This window comes from Callorhinchus milii, unplaced genomic scaffold, assembly GCF_018977255.1.
Source record: "Callorhinchus milii isolate IMCB2004 unplaced genomic scaffold, IMCB_Cmil_1.0 Scaffold1, whole genome shotgun sequence".
Classification (NCBI taxonomy): Eukaryota; Metazoa; Chordata; class Chondrichthyes; order Chimaeriformes; family Callorhinchidae; genus Callorhinchus; species Callorhinchus milii.
In genome coordinates, this window is record NW_024704742.1 from 80,831,137 (window position 1) to 80,848,671 (window position 17,535).

The 17,535-nt window shown below is 41.9% G+C and overlaps 1 protein-coding gene across 1 annotated transcript in view; it reads left to right on the top strand.

The window, feature by feature from the left end:
- LOC103177718 (glutamate receptor, ionotropic, N-methyl-D-aspartate 3A) overlaps positions 1-17,535 on the top strand; it is a 57,902-nt gene that overhangs the window by 16,650 nt on the left and 23,717 nt on the right. The window contains 2 exon segments of the mRNA XM_042345749.1: positions 778-1,376; positions 9,064-10,105. Coding sequence (XP_042201683.1) covers positions 778-1,376; positions 9,064-10,105 — 1,641 coding nt within the window.

A 17,535-nucleotide genomic window follows, 5' to 3' on the forward strand; every position in this document is an offset into this window, starting at 1 on the left:
AACTGCATAATTCAAGTAATACATCCAGATGTTGATGAGAAACCATTCATCTTCAGGATATGTAGCTTCGCTTCAGAAAAATCAGTTCAATTGGATGTTTATGTCTGACGCTTTACGTGGGTTACATTTGAGAAATTCAGAATGTCGTGCATGTGCCAGCCATGGAGAGAAAATAAGAAAATAAATTTGGAATGTTACATTTCCCTTCAAATAAAATCAAGGGCATTCACCAATCTAGTTGTTTGTTTTTGTTTGGTAGGAAGATGGGGGAGAAGCACATGAATGACCAAATGACTATCATGACCCCCATATACCATCAAACTCTTCAAGGGACATTGTCCCAATATTTATCCCCTGTTCAGATATACACTGTGTCCTATTCGCTTTTAGGAGTATGTTCAATTTCATTCAAATAAATGAGGAAGACGATACATCAGGTAAGTAATCTAACATTGCCCAATTGTCTCAGGTTTTCTCATTTGATTAATTTTGTACTTTTGAATTTTCCATGTTGAAAAATTGCAATTGCAGCAATTTGCTGAATAGCTTCAGCTTTTGACTTCCCAGGAGGAACTGCATATAACATAGATGCCAAATTAATATAGAGGGCAAATGTTTCCAGCTCCTTTCAAAATAGGAGTCATGAGGATTTCCACAAAAACAGACTGCAAGAATGCTAATTGCATATATTTAGGAAAGTTGGGCCAATATTTATAAAGTATAATTCTTTTTGACATTTTGTACTGATTTTTTTCTTCTTTTTATCTGTTAATACAGAATCCACTCCATCTGCAGATGAGCCTAAACAATTTTCACCCTTCACATGTGGATATACTTATCTTCCTCCTGACAATGAATAGCTGGTATGATGTCAGCCTGATTTTGTGCCAAGAATGGAACGTTACCAACTTTCTCAACCTTTTGCACAATAACTCTAAATTTCACCTTGAAACTATTTTAAATATCACTTCAGAGAAAGATGATGACGACTTTTTGAATTATTTACAAGAGCGCTCGGACACAGAAAAAGACGTTTTGTTGACCATCATCACATTCGGCTGTGACGTTGAAGAATTCCGAAGGATTTTTCAATTAGCCATGAAATATGGATTAACATTGCCAGAATATCATTGGATTCTTGGCGACTCGCAGAATGTGGAAGAACTAAGAACTGAAGGATTACCAATAGGTCTTTTGGCTCATGGTGAAACTACACAACCTGTTTTCCGCAATTATGTGCAGGATGCAGTGGAGCTGATAGCCAGAGCAGTTGCAGCTGCAACCTATGTCAAACCAGAGTTGGCTCTTATTCCAACTACAACAAACTGCATGCAAAGGGAAACAATGAATGCATCATCAGGCCAGTTTCTTTCAAGGTAAGCTTTATTATTCTGAAGATATTTGTGATCATCAGTACACAATAATTATACGGTAGTTTTGCATAACATGTTGATGGCTACAAGAACTAAAGTGAGAAATGAGGTTACTCTCTAAGAAATGACCAGATCTATGGGGATAAACATCAAATTATGCCTGGGTCTGTTTATACAACATTCCAGAGCATCCAGAATTTTGCAAGTTGTTGAATTTAGTTTGAGTTTGGAAGTCAGCTTTCTATAGTTCTTAAAAGAAATTTACTGAAAACCAGTTTAAAAATTGAGGTTGTATTTAAGAATTTGCAAATTTTGACTTACTGATATGGTAACATAAATCAATATATTCAGATCCAGGTTGAATTTCTCTGCAATGATCATGTGAAAGATTATTTTGTTTACTACATTGTCACTTGTGAGTTCTACAGCGATGCCATCCAGGTGTTAACACAATATCTATGCAGGGAGGGGGGAGTCCTGTAGCTCAGTGGTTAGAGCACTCGCTTTGCAAGCGAGCGACCTGAGTTCAATTCCAGGCAGGGCGAAACCTTGGGCAAGTTTCCTTACTCCACACGCCTAATAATAATCCCTCCAAACCAAAAACAATAATAAATTGGTCATTTTCTACGACTGTTTGTGGGACATTGCTGTGCGCAATTGGCTGCCGCGTTCGCCCACAAATATACAGTCAATTCACTTTGCAGCATATTCTGTGAAGCGCTTTGGGACGTCCTCCCGACATGAAAAGCGCTATATCAAATGCAAGGATTATTATTATTATACATTTTGAAACTAACCAATAGCTCAAATCAATCCAAGTTGGGGCAACTGTTTCTACATTTTCAAATATTCTAATTTAAAACAATTCAAATTAACATGGCATTGCTGAATGTACAGTTCCATTTTATAATAATAATAATAATAATCCATGCATTTGGTATAGTGCCTTTCATGTCAGGAGGACATCTCAAAATGCATTACAAGATTTCCTCCAAAGGGTAGTGACTGTGCATTTTGTAAGCAAAATACAAAAATCTAGAAAGTCAATTTGCCCACAACAATGCTCACAAATAGCCTATGAAATGAATGCTCAATTTATCTGGGGGATTGTTGACCAGGACTGGAAGAAACTCCCTTTTCATTTCTAGCAGTGTCATGGAATCCTTAAAATCCATCTGGACAGGCAGGCAGCTCAGTTTAACGTCTCATCTTAAGGATGACACAACTGAAAAGATAGCACATCCCCAGCATTGTACTGGAATGACAGCCTAGACTATATGAGTTCAAAGTTCCAAAGTAGGTCTTGCTATCTGAGCCAAGCTGACACCTAAGCTTCGGTAATTTTCTTTTGTGAAATGCCTATTAATGACAGAAAGAGAATCAAGACATCTGCATTTCATCGTGTCCTTCATGTCAGAAGGTAGACAAGAACAACAACCAGGTGCTTGATCATTAGTAAATGATTTTATGCTATGACTTTCCCATTTTGATCTCATACACCTGGGCCAGCAAACACCAACTTGCATTTATGTAGCACAATTCACAAGGCTAACATCTCGGAGCATTGCGCAGTGGTGGGTTGAACGCCAAGTAATGGAGAATGAGAAGGGGAGGTGACTTCGCGGTTAAAGAGGAGGTTTTCAGATGAGATTTCAAGAATGATAGAAAAGGGATGAGGCAGAGGGACTAAGACAGGCAGTTTCAAAGATTTGGGGCATGGTGAATAAAGCCCAGCTATTGATTATGGCATGGAGAGGTCAGGGGATGCACAGAAGCTCGGGTTAGCTGAGTGATGGGTGGGGTATGACCAGGTGACAAGATAGGGAGGTGCTAGAAGGGGAAGGGATTTGTTTGTGAGGGAGAGCATCTTCAAATTGATCCATTTGGAGAGAAGGAGCCAGTGGAGCCTGGTAAGGATTGGGTTGGAGGGTGTACTGAGTTTGATGGGGGTGAGGACAAAGATGATGGAATTTTGGATTTGCTGGATCTTGTGGATGGTGGAACTGGGGAGACCAGTAAGGAGCACATTTGAGAAATTAAGCCAAGTGGTGACAAAGCATAGATGAGGGTTTCGGCGATGTTTAATGTGAGATGGGATCGGTAATGTGGTGGAGATGAAAAAAACAGTCTGAGTCAAGGACTGAATATGAGGTTGAAAAGGTAACTGAGGATCGACTCAGATCACTGGAGATGTGCCTTCTCCCAACCAGGTGAAGCTAGGAGGAACTAGATAATGTCATTTTAACAAGAAGAAAGTTGAAACCAATCTTTTGTGTAAACTAATAGCAACATTACCATTCTCCCCCACGTCATCTTTTTCTCTAGTCACATCTTTGGGTATGTCCTTAAGTCACAATGTCTTAAACGACTGAAGCTTCTTTGATTTTTCTTGATAAAAAAATGTGAGCAAGATATATTGTGTTTTATTTGATTAGTGTTCGGTGTTCCGTATTATTAGCTTTCATTGTTTACAACCACAGCTACTTGCATTTGTATAACGTCTTCCACATGCGTCTCAGACCATTTGTTTGTTATATAAATGTTCATATGCTCTGTACTAACATTTAGTACAGAGTTTTATGACTTTATAATGTCTTTTAATTGCGGTTTATAAAAATGGCAATTGTTCTACGTAGCAGGGAGTAATTGCAGTGCAACTATCTATGCAATAAAGCCTGTAATTACTCTCATCTCACTGTCTATAAAATTTTATAAACTGTCCTTTTTGGACAATGATTAATATGGGTGAGTAACACAGGTTGTTGGTCCTTACCGTCACTAGCAAATCTCTTTGAGTCCTAGCAAGTCCCTGTTTCTCAGACCTCCTCCTGCCCCACTCTGATCAGCTAATTTGGGCTGTGAATCCCTGCTCAACCCACCCCACCATCAGTGCCAAGCTTACCAATTCTCTGCGTCTACAGAGAAACTATTTGCTCTGGTTGGGCAATCCAGAACAAAGGGCCATGATCTTAAAATTAGAGCTAGGCCATTTAGGAGTGAAATCAGGAAGCATTTTGTCACGCAATGTGTAGTGGAAATATGGAACTCACCCCCGCAAGAAGTTGTGGATGGTGAATTCTTTCAAATTTTCAGAACTGAGGTGGATAGATAGGTCATACAGGAGTTGAGTTACAGATCAGCCATAATCTAATAGAATGGGGGAACAGACTTGAAGGGCTGAATGGCTTATTTCTGTTTGTATGTTACTGTGTCTAACCTCTGTCCTCTTGTTCAAATGTCTTGATGTATTAAAAGTATTTTGGAGGGGGATTACATTTTCAATCTCACTTAAAATTTTATACAACTTTTTTAAGAACAAGTCTGTTATGTCTTCTTTCAAGACTACTGTCCTGACAGAATGTCTGTCAGACATCAAGTCCTGGATGAGAGCTAACTTTCTACGGTTGAACGTCAACAAGACCGAGGCCCTCCTGATTGGCTCCATACCTCAGGCGCTGACTGTATCACCATCCAAGGATACACATTCCATCTCACTGAGCCAGTCTGGAACTTTGGCATCTTGTTTGACCCTCAACTATGCTTCCTACGCCACACCTGTGCCATTACCCAGTCTGCCTTCCCCCACCTCCGCAACATCACCCGGTTCCACCATTGTCTCACACCACAGACTGCCGAGACCCTCATACATGCATTCATAACATCCAGGCTCAAGTACGCAAACTTCCTGCTTGTTGGCCTCCACAACTCCTCCCTCCGTAGGCTGCAGATCATCCAGAACTCTGCAGGCTGTGTCCTCTCCCTCACCAGGCTCTGCGACCCTATCACCCCCATCCTCACCAGACTCCACTGGTTTCCCATCAGACAGAGGATACAGTATCCTGGTGCTCATCTTCAAAGCCCTCCATGGCCTTGATCCCACCCCACCTCTGCGACCTCTTAACCTCCTATCAACGTGCTCGCTCCCTCCGCTCAGCGGGCTCTGGCCTGCTTCCCGTCATCCACTTCACCCGGCCCACCATTGGTGGGAGGGGCTCTAGAACTCCATCCCGCAGTCCCTCTGCCTCGCCCCTCCCTTGCCTCCTTGAAACCCAATCCCCAGCTCAGGTCCGAGGCACTGACATCCTCCCAACGTGAAAGGTGCTATACAAATGTAATTTTGTTGTTGTTGTTGTTCAAGAGTCCTAGCTTGTTAAATTGTTATACGTAGCTCATTCCTTCAACATCGGAAGAATCATTCTCACTCATCCTCATCGCTCTCTGCATTGCCTTTCGACCCTGGGAGCCTCCTTATGTTGCAGTGACCAGAACTGTATGCAGAACTCTAGGTGCGGTCTTACCAGAACACTGTATGTACAGCTAGAGTGTGATTTCAACGGATTGGCAGTGTAGCCCAGCAGCCTGTTTGCCTTGTGCATTGCTGCCCTTGCACTGTTTCGACATGGTGAGCACTGAATAAACTAACAGCTGCTATATCTCTTTCAGCTTCTCACTTGGGAAGTTCTATTTCATCCTTATAATGGAACACCTGGTTTACAGTTCACATTATACTTTGCATTTTCCTAATTTACACCTATGACTTAATTGATGTTGAATCTGTGCTAGTTCCATGTGCCAGCTGGGCTGGGTCATAGCCTTCTCATCTCTAAGTCAGAAGATTAGATTTCGTTCCAGGACTGGATTATGAGTTCACAGTCTAGGCTGACATTGCTGTCTGGTACTGAGGGAGTGCCGCCAGCACATTGTCAGAAGTGATGTCTTTTGGATGAAATGTTCAATTGTATTCTTTTCTGCCTCTTCAGGTGGACATGAAAAATCCATTGACACAATTTAAAAAGAGAAGCGAATTTCTCTCCAGTATCCAGGCCAATATTTTTTCTGATAACCTTTGTGGCTGTTGATGGGACTTTGTAATGTGTAAATTGGCTGTCACTTTTGCCTACAAATACAGGCAGGCATTGTACTTAACAGCAATTAATCTGTGAAGCACTTGGAGACACTTCAACAGTTATTGCAGTCAGTTTGCAGAAGACAGATTCTGCTCGCTATATGTCAGAGAAGTAATTTTATATTGTGTTGCTTTAAGAGTACAAATTGAAGTATGAGTAGAGAATTTTTGTCTGTATGCCGTGGATACATGAGCTCCAGGGAAATCGAAAAATATGCAGAAGAAAAAATTAAGCCTTTTTTGACGAATTCTTGTGAAGTACTTTCAACCCAAAGCTTACAACATCACAGAAGGGTAATGTGTAAACTGAAATTAAATGGATACAATTATCTGCTGTTGACATTCTCTTTCATTTTGCAACACAGAGACTGTAGCACTATTGTTTTTAGTATTTTAATGTAACAAACAACAACAACAAAATTACATTTGTAGAGCGCCTTTCACGTCGGGAGGATGTGCCAAGGCGCTGGACAGTCAGGGGTTAGGACCCAAGCATGGGGGAGGGGTGAGTTAGGGGTGAGGGAAGGCAGAGAGGTGGGAGGACGACTGAAGGCACAATCAAAAAGAAGGGTCTTGAGACCGGCCTTGAAGGAGGCAAGGGAGGAAGCGAGATGAAGGGAGTGTGGGATGGAGTTCCAGACTGTGGGGGCAGAGAGGCTGAAAGCTCGGCCACCAATGGTAGGGCCGGTCGGACGGGAGACATGGAGCAGGCCGGAGCCCGCTGAAAAGAGGGAGCGGGCAGGTTGGTAGGGAGTCAGCAGGTCAGAGAGGTAGGAGAGGGCAAGGCCATGGATGGCCTTGAAAGTGAGGACGAGGATCTTGAATTCGATCCTCTGAGGGATGGGGAGCCAGTGGAGGCGGGCGAGGGTGGGAGTGATGGGGTCACGGAGGCTGGTACGCGAGAGTACACAAGCTACAGAGTTTGGGATGATCTGCAGCTTGTGAAGGGAAGAGTTGGGAAGGCCATGTCAAATTCAATATAATTTGTATAGTACAATACCTCTATTCGAATACAATTAATAAATAGTCTTTATATTTGATATGGGGCCATTTACACTGGAGACTTTCTCAAATCACTTGATGTTTGCAAAATAATGCACAACAAACAGCCATGAAGTGAAAGATCAACTTTATCTAGGGAATTGCTGGCCAGGATACAGAGAGAAATTCCCTTCTCTTTCCGAACAGTGCCATGGAATTTTTCACGTCCACCTGAACTCTGAAGGGACTGGCAACAGCTATCTCATATGTTAAGACATGTGATCAATTAAACAAAAGTAGATTGTAAAGGTATCATCACAATCTTGAAGCTTTTGTAGATGGAGAGAAATGATTAACAATAAGGATAAACAAAATATGTATGAAATAATTTTGATGCTGCATGAAATTGCAGCGTGGCTACCATTGCCACTTATCCTGGTGATTCAATCAAAAATCATTGTGAGCTCTGTAAACAAATCTCTTGAACCGCCTGTTAACACAGACTGGATGTTAAGTAAGAAGAACTGACTTTAAATTGCTAGGTATTTTTTTTAAAATGACTGGTTGAAAAACACATTTCAGTTTGGATTGAATCCAATTTAATTGCATTTCTCTTTTTTTCCTTCCACTTGTTTAGACAGCAAAGCAGTGTTTTTCAACACACCTGTTACCCTATAGTTTATTAACTGAAACAAATATTGGCAGGTTGCAAGTTGTAATTTCAAACTCACTTAAAGTTAATGACACAGCCACGAAAATCAAATCAATGGGCGGTAGAGGGTAACGGTGTCTCTTCAATTTTATCCAAGTTTGCAGTTTGCATTGATCCAGCTTTATTTAGGAAATCAGATTCAAGCACATTTGCACTTTTTATAATTGTTTTCTAAATGCAGGTATTTAATCTTTCTCCCTGTAGCATAGAAACTTCAAAACATTTTTTTGTCAACACCTTTTTGGTGTCGTCTAAACTGTATTACACCTGCTTTGTGCAATGGCACAGACAATATAAAGAAATTAGAAAAGTAGAAGTAACAATATGAAGATGTTAGAAGCCTATTTAGGACTCCAATACAGTACTTACTTCATACACCACATATATGAGACCTAAAATTCCATCTAATCTCAGTCCATTTATACCATTTTGTTCTAAAACCTATGTTTGTACAGAAATGAGAAAATTTCTTGAATTCATTCTCAATTTTGGAAACCAATTTCCGTGCAGTTCTTCAGAAGTAAATTGAAGACTTTTTCATAAGCGTGCAGTCCTGTAGCTCAGTGGTTAGAGCACTCGCTTTGCAAGCGAGAGACCTGAGTTCAATTCCAGGCAGGGCGAAACCTTGGGCAAGTTTCCTTACTCCACACGCCTAATAATAATCCCTCCAAAAACCAAAAACAATAATAAATTGGTCATTTTCAATCTACGACTGTTTGTGGGACATTGCTGTGCGCAATTGGCTGCCGTGTTCGCCCACAAATATACAGTCAATTCACATTACAATGTGTTCTGTGAAGCGTTTTGGGACGTCCTCCCGACGTGAAAAGCGCTATATCAAATGCAAGGATTATTATTATTATTATAAATTTACACATCCTTAAGGTTGAACAAAAATGGTCTTAATTGACTAAAATTAAGTGGAATTTCAGGTCAGTGAGGTGCTGAAATAAAGTAATTTGGTAGGGAGTAACATGCAAATCAAATTACTGTCTAGTTGCATGAAAGCTGATTTCTGAGCAGATTTGGGTAGTTTGCAAACCACTTTGGAAAAGCAAGGACTAAACCAAATAATTTTCTTCCTCCCTCAGATTTTTAGCAAACACCTCTTTTGACGGTGTAACAGGTTACATCAAAGTGAATGAGCCATTCATCATCACTTCAGACAGTCATTATTACATCTGGAACCTGCAAAATGACCCTGTTGGAAAACCCATGTGGACTCGACTTGGGAGGTGGCACAGAGGGGCAATTGTCATAGACCATGGGATTTGGCCCAACAAGATGCAGAAGCAAAGGAACAGTGGGGCGTATCGCTTGCAATTGAAAGTAGTGACGCTTATTGAACACCCTTTTGTGTTCACCCGCAATACCGATGAAGACGGACGGTGTCCCGCGGGACAGTTGTGCCTGGATGTTCTCACAAATGATAGTGAAGTCATTGCAAGCCTTTTTGAAAACCTGCGGTCGGGAAATGATTCTGTGCCTATAGAGTACAAAAAGTGCTGCTACGGTTACTGCATTGATCTCCTAGAGAAGCTGGCTGAGGATATGAATTTCGACTTCGACCTATACATAGTGGGTGACGGAAAATACGGTGCATGGAAGGGCGGTCGCTGGACAGGCCTGGTGGGTGATCTTCTCAGTGGTGCTGCAGACTTGGCTGTGACATCTTTCAGCATTAACTCGGCGAGAAGCCAAGTGGTTGATTTCACCAGTCCTTTCTTCTCCACTAGTTTGGGCATTCTGGTGAGAACGAGAGATACAGCAGCTCCTATAGGAGCTTTTATGTGGCCATTGCATTGGTCAATGTGGCTGGGGATCTTTGTGGCTCTTCATATAACTGCGTTGTTTCTGACTCTGTACGAATGGAAAAGTCCATTTGGAATGACTCCTAAGGGGAGAAACAGGAAGAAGGTCTTTTCGTTTTCATCAGCCCTCAACGTGTGTTATGCTATTTTGTTTGGCCGGACCGCTGCCATCAAAACCCCGAAGTGTTGGACAGGAAGGTTCCTGATGAACCTGTGGGCTATATTTTGCTTGTTCTGTTTGTCGACATACACAGCTAATCTGGCCGCTGTCATGGTGGGAGAGAAAACGTATGAGGAACTTTCAGGAATTCATGATCCCAAGGTAAGAGATGTTTCCTTTATTACAGTTCAACAGTCAATAGTTACACAGAGAGTATTGAACCTCTATCACTAGATACAATAATGGTAGCAAGCAGGTTTCAGAAAAGAAAGTATTGATCAGTTATCAACCTCTGGGAGACCAGCAAACAGCTGGGAGTCGATCAGATCTCCATCTCATTGTTCCTGACAGAACTATCTATTTTTATGACTGAATTGTTGCTGTGTAAAGCCCAGACCAATTAATTAATGGATACACACTGTGTGTTTAAAGGTCATAGGCCTGATACTGCAGGGCATGTTTACCAGCAGTGTTCAAACCACCAGATGTCCATATGATGGATTTCAACTCAAATATTTTCATCCAAGTTTGTTTTCCAATTCTCCTTATCAGGAGGCACATTCCTGGTAAACAATGTTCAGTTATTTCAATTCTTTCCTTAAAGTGTGATGTTTGTTGCACTATTCTACAACCCAAAAAACATTTTCATTTACACATTCCAAAGGAGTATTTGGTGTTTATAATAGGAGGCGTTGGATTTTTCTGCCTGAAATAACAATTGGGGAGCATCACAATCATCATCACTCCAACATCACTCTTTGTCACAGAATATTAGACACATAAACAGATCCATAGAAAGGACAGAATAGAAAACATCCTAGAGGATGAGTCCATTCTTGAGATAATTCCCACAGTCTACCCCACCTAAAATTCCAACTACTTCTCTCCTGTTAACAGAGAAACATAGAAACTATATAGAGTATACATCATAGAGCATACATCCGCCATTTTATACAATTATGGCTGATCTGTACCTCAAGTACAGTTACCCACCCTTGCCCCAAAACTCCTAGTACTCTAACCTAACAAATATATATCTCCGTCTTGAAAGAGTTATCAGCCACGAAGTTCTTCCAGCTTCTAGGGAACAACCAGAGAGAACCCCCCAAAAACCAAAGCCAATTCCAGGGAAAAGGTCACTAAAAATTTCTCCCAGATTCCCAATGGCAGTTGAGTGAGCTCCAAGGGAGGGCTATCAAGAGCCTATCCGACAAACCCTACCATACCACAATTAGTAATGTCAGCTTGCCATAGTTAGGCTGGTTTATCAGTAGTTGACAATCTGGTCTACCTTGCAAAATCTGTCCGGACTGCTCTCGAATGAGTGAATGCTATTTGCACAGACACTGTCAAATTGAAAGCTCTTCCAGATCATCACCACCTGTGTGATGAGGTGCTTCACCACGTCCATCCAGAAGTGACTTCTCTCCAGCTTGATGATGTGACCTTGAGTTCTGGGTCACATAATGATGTAGATCTTGCCACCTGCCCAAATATCGATTCCTTGAAAGATCTTCAAGAACTCGCAAAGATTGCTCCTAACTTTTCTCTGCTGCAGCGTGAATAGCTTCCCATCCCTAACCTTTTCACTGTAGCAACACCCTCTGAAGAATGGAATCAGGATGTCGGACTTCCTTGCGTTTCGGCCACAAAATATACAGTCAATTCACTTTACAATATATTCTGTGAAGCACTTTGAGACGTCTCTAAGATGCTATATATATCAAATACAAGAATTATTATTGTTATTATTCCTTAGCACTTGGTCCAATATTTCAATATTCCTCACCAGATGTGGTGCCCAGAGTGGACACAGTACTAATAACCTGTACAGAACACAGTACAGAATAACCTCCTTTGATTTGCATTATACTGTCTGTGTTGTACATCCGTGCTTTTGGTTGGTCCAGTCACAATTTAGGCTTCATGGTGTGATCAATGATCTCACTTCTTTCATGGTCAACCAATTTGAGAGGAATCCCATCCAACAAGTCTTCAAATTGAAGATTTTGTCCCGACAATGTATCACATTATACTTCTCTACAGAATATTGTATTTTGTTCATCTGAATACAGGTGAAAGCTTTCAAAGCTTTTAAATGTATTGTGATGATTGTTCAGTTATACAGAGAGGAGTGTGTTGTGTTTGAATCTTGGAAATAATTAGAAATCACATTGTATAAAAATCTCCTACATGTACATACGCTGATGCAACGTGTTCCGGATCGTGTTCTTCCAACAAAAATGATGTTTTTGTGACCTTAAATCAATTCTTTGAATTGCTCAGTGTCTGCAATGTCTGGAAATTTGACAATTCAATTGTATTTTACTAGGTTTTCATCCGTTCTTCCTGATATATTCAACTTTCACGTACAACTTGAATATTGCTATAATCCATATGTCAAACACCAGTTCATTTTTAACAATACTAAAGAGCTGGTTGTCTCAACCACTTTGATTTGATGCAAACTATGGAGTACAATTCCATTATTGTCCCTGTTCTTTTCTAGCTCTGCCTGCTTTTTATTATTTTTGGTTCTTCGCATTTCATTACTTCCTCTTCTGCCGTTAGCTTCTTTGCTTCTTTTACTTTCTTTAGTCTAAGCTCCAATCTTTTATTTCACTCATTTCCTGAAGCTTAATTCCCCAAATAATGAAATAGTTATAATTAAAGTGAGTTCATTCCACACATTGATCACTTTAACTCTCTCTGTCCTTTTGATACCATCATGCCCTTATGTCTAGTCCCTCCCATATAATTGACATCCATCATCTGGGTCTTGCTCTTACAGAGGCAACAACATCAACAACAACAACAACAAATTACATCTGTATAGCGTCTTTCACATTGAGCAGACATCCCAAGGTGCTGGACAATCAGTGCTTTGGGCCCAAGATGGAGATTAGGATCGGGGAGTATGGAGAACAGGGGTGGAAAGAGCGTGACCAAAGGCACAGTTGAAGAGGAGGATCTTGAGATGGGTCTTGAAGGATTCAAGGGATGGGGAGGAGGCGGAGGTACTGCGGGATGGAATTCCAAAGTGTGGGGGCAGCGAGGCTGAAGACTTGCCCACCAGTAGTGGGGTGGGCAAGGTAGGGGACGTAAAGCATGCCAGAGCCTGCAGAGCAGAGGAAGCGGTCAATTTGGTAGGGGGTTAAGAGGTTGCAGATGCAGTGGGGAAGGCCATGGAGTGCTTTGAAGGTGATGATCAGGATCTTGAACTGTATCTTCTGTGTGATGGGAAGCCAACGGAGTCAGGCGAGGATGGGGGTGATATGGTTGTGGAGCCTAGCGCGGGAGAGGACATGGGTTGTAGAGTTCTGGATGATCTGCAGCCTATGGAGGGAGGAGTTGGGGAAGCTGACAAGCAGGGAGTTTGTTGAGTTGAGTCTGGATGTTATGAATGCATGTATGAGGATCCCAGAAGCCCGCAGTCTGAGATAGCGGTAGAATCGAACGATGTTGCAAAGTGGGGAAAGGCATAGCGAGTCATGGCACGGATATGGGGGATGAAGGACAGTTGATGGTCGCTCAGCACGCTGAGGTTTCGTATTGGCTCCATGAGATGTAGAGTGTATCCATGTTGTCAGCACCCAAGGTATGGAGGCGCTGACAGGAGCCAAGCAGGAGGATCTCAGCCTTGTTGATATTCAACTGCAGGAAGTTAGCTCATCCACGACTTGATGTCCAACAGGCAGTCTGTGATCCTGGCATCGAGGTTGGAGGCAGAGAGATAGAGTTGGCTGTCATCCGCATACATGTGGAAGTTGACCCCATGTCTGCGGATGATGTCACCAAGGGGGAGCATGTAGATATTAAAGAGGAGAGGCCAAGGACAGGGCCCTGAGGGATGCAACTCGTGACAGTGCGGAGGTTGGAGGAGAAGCCAATACTGGCGACAAACTGGAAATGGTGGGAGATGTAGGATTTGAACCAGACTAGGGTATCTATGCAAAGATTGAGCTGAGAGGCGAGGCGGTGTAGGAGGACAGCGTGGTCGACAATGTTGAAAGCAACATGGAGGTCCACGAGAACAAAGAGGCAGAGAGAGCTCTGGTCAAAGATGTTCAGAATGTCATTGGTGACTTTGACCAGGGCTGTTTCCATGCTATGGGCAGCATGGAAACCCGATTGGAGGGGTTCAGAGAGGGAATGGCAGGAGAGGAAAGAGCAAAGCAGGGACGCGACAACTCATTCCTGGGCCTTGGAGATGACTGGGAGGTTGGAGCTGGGGCGTTAGCTGGAGACAATGGTTGGAAGATGAAAAGATTAATTGAGAACAGGTTTGATTAAAATAAACAAGGAGGCAGAGAGGAGAACGGATAAGGATTTTGCTTCTTCTTGTTGATGCTCTGCACATTTACTAAATTTCATACCTTTACTATTCTGCACCTTTCCCAGCAATTTTAGCATTGACTCGTCTGTATATTAAAAAATTATATTGTAGCAGACATCTCGACACAGTAAAGCCAGGAGTATGATGTGTTGGAAAGCCTTTCTGGAAACATGTCACATACCAGTTTATAATAACTTAGTTGTAATTCAAGGATCAGCATGAATCAGGCACTGAACTGCAATTTTAACTTGTTATTATAATAATGAGGTCTAAATTTTCACATCACAATATTTTTGGTTATTTTCTCCCTTTTTCATTTTTTTTCATTCTATTCATTCTATACTCATTGTATTGCTCGAAAAGATACAGTTTAAAATTTGACAAAAGGTCTTTCAGTTCAGTATTAATAAGATAATACAACTGCAATTTGCACTTATTAATAATAATAATAATTCTTGCATTTAATACATCCTTTAATGTTGGGAGGATTTCCCTAAAGTGCCTTGCAGAACAAATTGTAAAGTGGAGTGACTGTATGTTTTGTGGGCAAACGCGGCAGCCAATTGTGCACCCAGAGATGTTCCACAAACAACCATGACCAATTTTATTGGGAGATTGTTGGCAAGGACACTGGGAGAAACTTCCTTCTCTTTTTGAGCAATGCCATGGAATCTTTAATGTCAGCTTGAACAAGCAGTCAGGACCTTGGTTTAAGGTCTCATCTGAAGCACAGCACATGCAGCACGCAACACATCCCCAACATTGCATTGAAATGTCAGTTTGGACTATAAGAGTTCCAAGTTGTGACATGGGGCTTGAACCTGCAACCTTCTGACTCAGAGGCAAGAATGCTACCAACTGAGACAAGCTAACACACAATCTGGAGCCTTTCATGAGATAAACTTCTCAAAGGTCTTTACAAAGTCAGATTGATAGCATGGGCTAAAGTGGAGATGAGTGCAGATGTCCAAAGGTGTAATTTTTGAAGTAGAAAGTGAAGGAGTAATATGGAGGAAAAGCTCACCCTCTGACCCATCCTTCTGACTCAGAGATGAGAGAGCTATCAATTTCAGCCAGCCTGACACCTGCTGGGTTATACTCATGTTAAATAAGAAATATTGCCAATATTACCCTCCATGTTTCTTTTATGTAGATATGTCCTTTTATGTGGACTCATGTAGCTCAGTGGTTAGAACACTCCCCTTGCAAGCGAGAGACCTGGGTTCGATTCCAGGCAGGACGAAATGTTTGGCAAGTTTGCTTACTCCGCATGGCTCTGTTTACCTAGCAGTAAGTAGGAACCCAATTGTTAGTCGATTGGTGGATCACTTTTCTGGAGGTAATAATTCCTTCAAAAAAATAATAAATTGCACACTTCAATCCATGACTGTTTGTGGGACACTGCTGTGCGCAATTGGCTGCTGCGTTTTTCCCACAAAAATACAGTCAATTCACTTTACAGTATATTCTGTGAAGCACTTTGAGACGTCTCAAAGACGTGATAAGATGCTATATCAAATGCAAGGATTATTATTATTATATGTAGAAAGAAACCTGCATGGTGCTGGTAGATTCTGTTATTTAAATTTATTACCACCCATGTTTAGACAGAACCCCTCCATAATTTTAACAAGAGGGAGTCTTTTTTCTCAGCTGTCTGAATGTTTGTATAGGTACACACATTTTTGATTCCATCTAACGTGTTTTATTTTTATAAATAGTTTCCCAAAAAATTAAGCCCATGGCTTCCTAAAAGTATCTACTGTGTCTTCTGCTTATATATAACACTGCCAGAAGCTGGAAATCATTTCCCAAGGGAATTGTGTGCAGCTTTCTCCACGTTGTCAGCCTGCTTACATTTGCTCAGGAAGAAGCCACCAATTTGCAAGAGCAGCGATGAACTCAAGTTAACTCCCTGCTTTGTAGGTTCAAAGTGATGGGCTCATCATCCAGATGTTTTGAGGAGATTCTTACAAAAATTATACAATGACAAGTGTTGAAGCATTAGCATCATCCGATAGCTTGCAAGCCAAAAAGAGAAAGTCAGATGTGGAGGACGAAAGTTTTTGGGCCACAGTCTTAGGTTTTAAAACTACATTATGATAGAACAATATTTTATTATTGGAATAATGATCCTTGCATGTGATACAGCACTTTTCACATTGGGAGGATGTCTCAAAGCCTTTCAGAAGATAATGCCTTAAAAGCAGTATGACCTTAAAAGGTCAGTACATTCATTACATATTTTCTTTTTCTCTGAAAATTTAGATATTGTCAAATACTATCACTTCTTAAATCACAAACTCCTCCAACCTATTCCCTTTACAATCAAAATCTTATCCAGTTCTCTCTTTAAAATACCTGGATCATCCACCTCCACTGCCTCCTGAGTCAAACTGTTCCACATTGGAAACAGTCTCTACAGTAGTCATCAACAACAATAAATTACATTTGTATAGCACTATTCACATCAGGGGGACTTTCCAAGTCGCTGGACAGTCAGGAATTTGGATGCAAGCAGGGTATGGGATCGGAGAGGTGGAGGGCAGGTTTGGCAGGAGTAGGAAGATGGCCAAAGGCGCAGTTGAAGGGAAGGTATTGGAGGAGGAGATGTGCCTTGAAGGAGGCAAGGAAGGAGCAAGCTAAAGGGCTATCGGGTAGAGTTCCAAAGGTGGGGCAGAGAGATTGAAGTGGAGATGGTGAGGTGGGCTTGGCGGGGGATGTGGAGCAGATTGATGTGGGTTAGCATGTTATAGGGGCAGGAAGGAGCAAGGCTGTGAAGAGCTTTGACGATTTGGAACTCTGTCCTCTGCTGGGATGGGGATCCAGTGGAGCCGGACGAGGATGGGGGTGATAGGGTCACGGAGCCTGGTGAGAGGGAGAACACAAGCTGCTGGGTTCCGGATAATCTGTAGCTTATGGAGGGAATAGTTGGGAAGCCGACAATCAGGGAGTTGACACAGTCGAGCCTAGATGTAATAAATGCGTGGATGAGGGTTTCTGCAGCCTGAGAGCAGAGGAAGTGGCGGAGTCAGGCAATGTTGCGGAGGTGGTGGATGTCAGAGCAGGTCATGGCACACAAGTGGGGGACACAGGACAGTTGAGGGTCAAACCAGCAGCCAAGGTTCCGGACTGGCTCAGTGAGGTGAAGTGTGCAGCCATGGATGGTGATGTTGTCAACGCCTGAAGTGTGGAGACACTGATGGAGCCAATCAGGAGGGCCTCGGTCTTGTTGACGTTCAACTGTAGAAAGTTA